Source organism: Syngnathus scovelli, chromosome 10 (genome assembly GCF_024217435.2).
Source record: "Syngnathus scovelli strain Florida chromosome 10, RoL_Ssco_1.2, whole genome shotgun sequence".
NCBI lineage: Eukaryota > Metazoa > Chordata > Actinopteri > Syngnathiformes > Syngnathidae > Syngnathus > Syngnathus scovelli.
In genome coordinates this window covers 6,840,793-6,848,992 of record NC_090856.1, presented here as the reverse complement: position 1 = coordinate 6,848,992, position 8,200 = coordinate 6,840,793, and the positions used below count along the sequence as shown (strand labels likewise).

Here is an 8,200-nt window from a genome sequence, read left to right as displayed (position 1 = left end):
ACAAAACCCCTGATGGGGAGCAATTCTGCCCCTGAATAGGACCACACCCAATAATAGACTTTTTATTAAATTAAGTCAATCATTAGAAAAGCGTTTTAGAAGATAAACTCTGAATTGGCCCTCATTAACTTCGCCGGTTTACTTAATGTTGACTTTATACGTGTGGTATGACATTGACGATACCATTGGGTAATTTCAATTTTATGATAATTTATGCTCTATTACACCACATCACTTATACCAACAAATCAATCAGAATTAGTATTATTATTCAAATTTCGTATTATCTTTATGGCTTAGTGCATAACACATGATATCTAGTAGGTATAGTATAGTGTTTAAGTCATCTAAGCTAATTACAGCAACCAATATAGGAGAAGAGCAGGTATGTCATGAAATATGGTTACCACGGCAACCACAGTCAGTCACAGTCAGTGGAATTTTGACAAGTGGTCTAGAGTCTGGCTCTATATGTCTAAGTGTCAGTGCACTTTCCTTTCTGAAAGTCTATTTCAGGAAAATTAGCCAAGCCCTTCGGCAGGTCGGTAATATCACCTTGAAAAAAATTGATATTGTTTTGAAATTTGATGAGACACAACAATGACAGTTTTTAACATTTCTAAACACAATGTAGTAAAAATGTCCATCTTATTATGTTTACAGCCAACCTAGGCCCCTCTCAACAACCTCTATAAATACACTGCCCCACATCTCACCTTTGCTTTTCCCCTTTCACATTAACTAACTACTGAGCTGTGGCTCTTTATTGACTGCTGCGGAAAAGCCAAGAGTTGCTAGTTTGCACCCTAACGATATATCTTTTGCTTAATGTTCTGTGTCAGTCAAAGGAAATGGAAATGGGATTCTTTCCCAGCAGTGACAATTTGGACCAACCACAAACAAGTGTAGACAAATGTATGATAGCATCCTGTCTATGTGTGGTTTGGTTATGCAATTACAGATTTTCTTTTATAACGCAATTTCCAGTCTTCCCCAAAACAAATTAATCGCAGATCACATAGCTAACATTTTCAATCCAGCTGTAATAGGCTGTTGTACAATCGACGGGCCATCAATCAAAATCACATCATTATTCCTTCATAAATTTTAATGTCTTGGGTGATAAACAAGTCAGCATTAATATTTCACAACACTGAAATAGCTACTATGTTATGGGACTTTAATGGTGGAAAGGGCTTTGGAATTATTTATCTATCCACAAGCCCTTAAACAGGGGTGTGCAGACTTTTTATAGCCCGTGTGAGGTGGGCACTAGGACCTAGCGGGGGCACCGCGCATGTTATTTCAGCGCTTTCATTCTCCTCAGTCAGGAACAGAAGCGGCACGGGAGTCCTCCGGAGTTGGAACAGCAGCGACTGAGCATCTTCCCATCACAACAAACTGTATAGAGGGCGTAACACCCCGAGTTAAACTCGTTTATGTGCTCCAAGTGAACACGGCGAGCACCCTTGTGCTCTTTTTGAATGACCCAAAGACACCTTTAGGTATGTCTTCATCCGTGAGCGGGACAGAGGAGGTGCGCGTGTCGGCGTTGACGCCCCTGAAGTTGGTGGGGCTGCTTTGCGTCTTCCTCGCCTTGTGCCTGGACGCGGGTGCCGTGTTGAGCCCGGCGTGGGTCACGGCGGACGATCAGTACTACCTATCCCTCTGGGACTCCTGTTGGAAGCCCGTCAGCTCGGCGGAGTGGTCCTGCAATAGCACGCTGGCCACGGGTGAGAAGCACATTAAAAACACTTGGTTGTTTTAAAGAAAGTGAAATCAATGCGCTATTCATATTTAAATGATGCAAGAGTGCAAGGATAACAAAGAGACTGGAAAATGTGCAGATGGTTTTCTGGGGTGGTGACAATTAGGGAAGATCGGCCATGAGAGACTTGAAATAATTTTCCAGTTAATTTAAATTGTTTGCACATGAAAGATGAAAGAGAAGAGTGAACAATAGACTGCTCACGTGGGAAATAAACTTTTTTTTTTTAATAGAGTGAAATCAAAGTCTGGTGAGAGTGGGACACCTTTCTATTTAAATGTAGGCTAAGCTTTTCTTTAAATATTTGTCTTGGAAATGATGTGGGAATTTATCAGCGCCATGGAGCGCTCCAGCTGGGGTTTCATTTGGCCTATTGTTACTCGCAAAATGAGCCTTTTGTGCGTCTCCTCACTGGCCCACAAGCGAGGGCAACTCCGAGTCTGAGGACTCCCCCGAGAGATCCAGATGCCTGGAGATTAGTAACCTGGGAAACAAGTGCAGCGCTGTAGAAATGCCCATTTTCCCACTGTTAAGGAAGCCACGATATGGAGCTGTCACTTGAAATTCAATGCGTGAAGGGATGGCCCAGCATGTTAGAATGGTACTTGTCAGGTTTTATCAGGTCTGTAGTGTGGCTATCTATATCATTTACAGGATGCAGCTGTAAAACTAACTTCTTATTAAAGGCAGGCTGTGCTGTTTAGAACTAGAGCGGTCAAAATTAATCAGTTCATCGACAACCAATTGATTATCAAATTAATCACCTTATATTTTGATAATCGCCATTTTTGACTACTGATTGCCCAAACCTTCTGATTTTAGACATTTGCAAACTTCTGCCTTTACAATGGAAACAATGACCATCAATCATTCCTGTCTGCTATTGTTGATCTGTTGTTTAGTTTTTTTTTTTTTATCACTAAGTAATATAAAATAAATAAAAATAATTGCTTAATAAACGGTAATTGGGAAAAATATGTTAATACACTAATGCAAATATAATACCCTATGTAGAAGCAAATCTTGGCTTGTTTGTCTTTAAATATATTGAAATACATAAATATATAAATATATATTGAAATTATGAACAAAAAAGAATGTAATGTTTTTCCTTTGTTATAAAATCTGGCTGATCGTTCTGTGTTGGAATCAAAACTGGAACTCAAGTTAGCTTGGTTAGAAAAATAAATTTACTGATGTCGTTTATGCCAGAAACGGGGTAATTCAAATTCTAATTTAATTCCAACTTATTGTGTTCATATTTGGAGGTTGTACTGTGTCCAAACGTATCTGGAATTCTTTTCAATAGTTTTTGCTTATGTTTGGACTTTTGAGGCGAGCCATGAACAATGTCTTTGTTCCCCTGACAAACTGTTGTCTTCCTGTTGAAGAGTTGACTAACTGTGGGTCAGGCAGGCCACCACCTTTCTCTTCTCCGGTGCAGACAAGTGCTCTATGGTGCCATATAAAGACATGTAGCCTCCGCATACCAACAACAAAGTCAACCGGCCATTTCCTCTGGCTGCCGAACATCCACCGGATTATTATATATACATACTATATATATATATATATATATATATATATATATATATATATATATATATATATATATATATTATATTTTTATATATTTATATATTTTTATATATGGATAATACATACATATGGACTAAATATAAATAAATAGATACATATAAAATATATACATACTTATACGTATATACACACACATATATATATGGACTAAATATAAATAAATAGATACATATAAAATATATTCATACTTATATGTATTTACACATATACATACATACATACATACACACACACACACACATATGTATACATAAATACATACATACATACATATAAAAAAATCAGAAGTACTTAATCGAATGTTTGCCCACGCCTGCTTTAGACACAAGGAGGAATGTGTGACGCTCATGTAAGCGAGTACTGTGTGTGTGAGGATATCAAGTGGGTGTGACCTGAGCGAATGAATGTGGATATGATGTGTGAGCAGGTCCAGCGTGTCATTGTTTTGCTTCTGTATTTGGGAGATTGCATTATCGCAGCTATCTAGAAGGGATAAGGGTTCAGTGTGTGCTGCTTTGCTTAAATGAACAACTTCCTGTTTATTGTGTGGTTTGCATGTGTGTGTGCGTGTGTGCGTGTGTGTGTGACAGTCAGACTTGAGGCTCTTCAATAACACGCATCTTTGCCTGTTTTTGTAAGAAAAACACTAAATTGGCGCCCAAGAGGACTTTTTGCCTATAAGTCAATGCTCTGATTGGCTCTTGAGTGGAGTATCTCCTTTTGCATCTGTCATCAGACCAGCTATAGATTAATGCTTTGGCACTTTCCCACTTGTCAAGCCTTTAAGCACTCGAGCTCTTGCTGTGTGGTTCTGTTCCAAATCCGAAATGAGAGCATCCTGCACACTGATAAGGCTTTCGCTTGACGTTGCAGTCTGAAGACATGATGGAGCTGTAGGCACCAAACTGACCCAGAGAGGAGGATGCTTGAGATGAGCAAAAGTATTGGGACAACTGGCAGGAATTGGAAGATTGACAATTTACTGCTATGTGTGTTGTTTTTAATCTTTTTTATACAATGTATTACTTTTTTTTGCTTAGCCTCAAATTTATTTTGAGTGTAATTCCAATATCACTCACTAGATGGCAAATAATTTAAGATCAGCCTAGTTTTCGCTGGCAATTATTAAAGGTGAAATTCTCATTAATCCCACTTTGTACACCTATAAAAAGTGATGGCTGTTCATTTTATAAATTCATGGGTGGATGTTTTCCTTTTATACCATAATGTCATCAACATTTTCAGTAAAAATACTCCAAAACCAAACAGCTTCAGCGCATAAGAATAGAGTTTCAATAACTTCATATTGCACCTTTCAAGAAAGCCGAGGATGCTTTTAAATGGAATAGACAACTAAACTATAAATAGCAAGACAGCACTTCTTGCTAAAAAAAAACCCTGCAATAAATAATTTACAACTGTTCCTTAACTCTGTTCATATAATTCAGAGGGTCATAACACCTCAGGGTCGAGCCACTTAGACCTTTACAGTGATAGGGCTGCTCCATCTGTAGTGGGGCCTCATGTTATTGTAAACCAGAGGGAACGATTGCTCTGCTTTTTGTGGGCTTACATCCTGTGGTGACAAGGTCCATTATAAACATAAAATCCTGAACCATATTTGGTCAGAAGTAGTTAGTGTTTGTTTATATTTCAGCTGCTTGGCCCCCGGTTCCCCTCCGACAAGAGTGGGAACTCCTTAAGCAGCTTACGTTCCATCAATTTGCTGGTGGAGTTTTTTTTTAATCATTTTCTGCCTGAGAAGAACAGATATATTCTTTGGAACAACTCCCCGACTTCCATAGCAAACAATGAAAGTTGCTATCAAGTCTTTCATGAGGCTTGCAAGACACTTTGGCTTCCTGCACCTGTTTACATGCAGCTCTTCTCTTTCTGCAATGCAGGCCAAGGCTGTTATCGGAGTCTTCCTCTACAGTTAACAAGCCATGGATAATTAGGCCTGTAAAGCAGCACCTAGTGGACACTTTGCCTCTATAACATGGCCAACATACTATATATACTTAAAGGCAACAGCATTGGAAACACTACTTAACGCGACTACTGTGTGGTTTTATTTCAAGTCATTTGAGGATGTTTTTCTTTTACTGAAGTGATACATAAACAAGCACTTGAGAGTTTATTGAATATTTATCCCCTGGCAAAGGTCGTCTCCTCATCTCAAACTAACATTTTTGTTTTTCACAAACAAGCATCAAGTGAAGGCTTCAGTGACAACACTCAAAATGTCCCTGCCTGGCAACAAGCCATCTTTGCTTTTCACACAGAACCCAGCCAACAGGGATATTGCACTACTTGGATAATTAGATGGATAATTACACAACTTTGTGTGTCGAGTGTGTCCAAAATTCACAGACAAACTCTGTCCTGGCTTTGCTCGTACTTTTGACAGGCAGAATATTAACAGGCGACCTCATGTCCGGTGAGATTGTTTCCCATTTAGAAAGGACAGGAAGCGGGAGTGAAATGTCAGGTTATCTTCCCCTCCCTGAAAAAAATGCTGAGAATGCTGCTGAGCTGGCATCTGTCAACTGGGATGGATACTCATTATCCGAGTCACCTCAAAGATACTTTTTTTTTTCTTTCTTTGCCGCCCATATTGGCGTCCTGCACCGAAGCGGTAAAAGTAGTACGTTGACATTCTCGTTATAACCACAAATAGTTTTATCAAAGCTGTGGTTATGAATAAGCGGGCGGAGTCATTTCACTTTAGTGTGATACTCCTTCTTACTTGATGTGATCTCCGTGTGCCTCACCTCTCTTGATCCAACCCGTTTCTCTCATATCCTTGTGCAGACTGGCAGATCGCCACGCTGGCCTTGCTGTTGGGAGGAGCTGCACTCACTATGCTCTCCTTCCTGGTGGCCCTTGCGGCCTTGTGCTGCAGTTCCAGGAGTCGCTGCTACAAGCCGGTGGCTATCATGCTCTTCTCTGCAGGTACTGGAATGTGGAAAAATGTGGAAAAAAAAGCACGACAAAAAGTCATTTTGTGACAAATAAATAAATTATGTGACCTGTGTGTTGTCATGTAAATAATGGCGCTTTCCCACTTACCTTTGAAGTGGTCCTCCAGACATGCAGCCTTGTCTTGTTCCCCATCAAGTTCATCGAGGCGGTCACTCTGAGGGTGTACCACGAGTTCAACTGGGGCTACGGCCTGGGCTGGGGATCCACCATCTTCTCCTTCGGAGGGGCCATACTCTATTGCCTCAATTCCAGGAACTATGAAGACTACTATTAGAACACGGAAGAAGAGGAACATGATGCCGGCTTGAACTTTGGTCACACAGCATGACTACGGGGCTGAATAACAGCAAAAACAAAATATTTGAAACACAGCCTAGGGCTCCAGACTGCACCTAAATGACGATGATGGCATTTTGCCTCTAAAATTTAAGACAGTGCATTTTTGCATTTGCTCGCAGGTGTGTGTCCAATAAATTGATTTATTTTTTATTCTTGAAAAAAAATCTATGTATATATACATACATACATACACACACATATTAAAAGAAAAAATTAATTAAATAAAAAAAAATATATATATATATTAAAAGCTCAGCGGTCTGGAGCCCTGTAGTCAGATGCATGAGAATCGTGTTAATTACAAAGAATATATACTGACACATTCCATCTTTGTGATTTTGAATAAACGGTGGGGGGAAAGAATCCAGAATCTGACATAGGGTAGATAGCATCACTCAGGTACACTACATGGTGTGATTCTATCTATCTTGTTTGTGATAAGTTCCTTCCTTAAACTGTTTCCACAAGACCACTAATTCGAACTGAAGCACCAAGTCCAACTCCTGATTGATAAACTGAGTAAGAAGTGTGAGTGGCTATTTTTTGTCTACATAGTGTTTGTTTCCTTCCCCTGGAACGCCAATAAGAATTAGGTGGGCAATCTGTGCAGAACAGATGGATCCATTGACCCCATGTGAAGATGAATGTGTGGATTGAATCAACCAATCAGAGCCAAGATGGGAAAATACAAGCAGAAAATCAACTCAATTCCCTAATCAGGGAAGTAATGACTGCAGGAAGGAAAATGTCCTATTGAGATGACATCCTGCGGACGTGACAAATAAAAGGGAGCCTTAGTCAAAACACGGCACTCCCAAGGAAACGTTACATTCCTTTTGGTCTTCTCACAAACTGTTCGGCAGCATATCCTTATGACGGTGGTGTATTTGAACATATCAAAATCTGAACCGGTGGGAAGGAAGATGATCATGCGTGCAGGATTTTCCAATTACGCACCTCCTCATGTGATGCCGTTGGTCAAAGGGGATCATTGTAGTTAGTGTACTGTCGTAGTGTACTGTGTATAGCTGTTGATCTATGATGCACTGCTACTGTATATGAGATGCTTTGAGCAATGCTCCATTCCGTGCATGACCATTATGTAAATGAGCAATAAACTGGAAAACTATGCTTACAATGGGAGGCTTTCCATGAGGATTAATGATCATGTTGAAGTTGACAAACATAAAGAAAATGTTGCTTTAACATAAGCAGTTTGATGGGACTGCAGATAAAAAAAAAAAAAGGATTTTTTGGGGGGTCTGATTTCAATCATACAAGGTTAATTTCCCAAATACAAAACATGATACAAAAATTCGCTTTATTCCTATTGTCCATTTATTATATTCTTGTTGATCCACATGGAAAGCAACCTATTGTCAGTGCTGGATATGTCATTATTTTCCAGTGCGAAGCAGATGACAGTTATTTAAAAAATAAAACATTTTTGCCGCTGTGACATTTGTGACTTGACCTTGTGCAACATAGTTTGTTTTAAGTAAGTTTCTT

General features: G+C 39.5%; 1 protein-coding gene across 1 annotated transcript; it reads left to right on the top strand.

Annotated features, from left to right (window-relative positions):
* The first annotated feature begins 1,312 nt into the window (after nucleotides 1-1,312).
* Nucleotides 1,313-8,150, top strand: tmem47 (transmembrane protein 47). The gene is made up of 3 exons (XM_049721938.2): nucleotides 1,313-1,733; nucleotides 6,182-6,322; nucleotides 6,448-8,150. The coding sequence occupies exons 1-3, from the start codon at nucleotides 1,508-1,510 to the stop codon at nucleotides 6,624-6,626; spliced, it is 546 nt and encodes a 181-aa protein (XP_049577895.1). The 5' UTR covers nucleotides 1,313-1,507; the 3' UTR covers nucleotides 6,627-8,150.
* The last annotated feature ends 50 nt before the right edge of the window (nucleotides 8,151-8,200 follow it).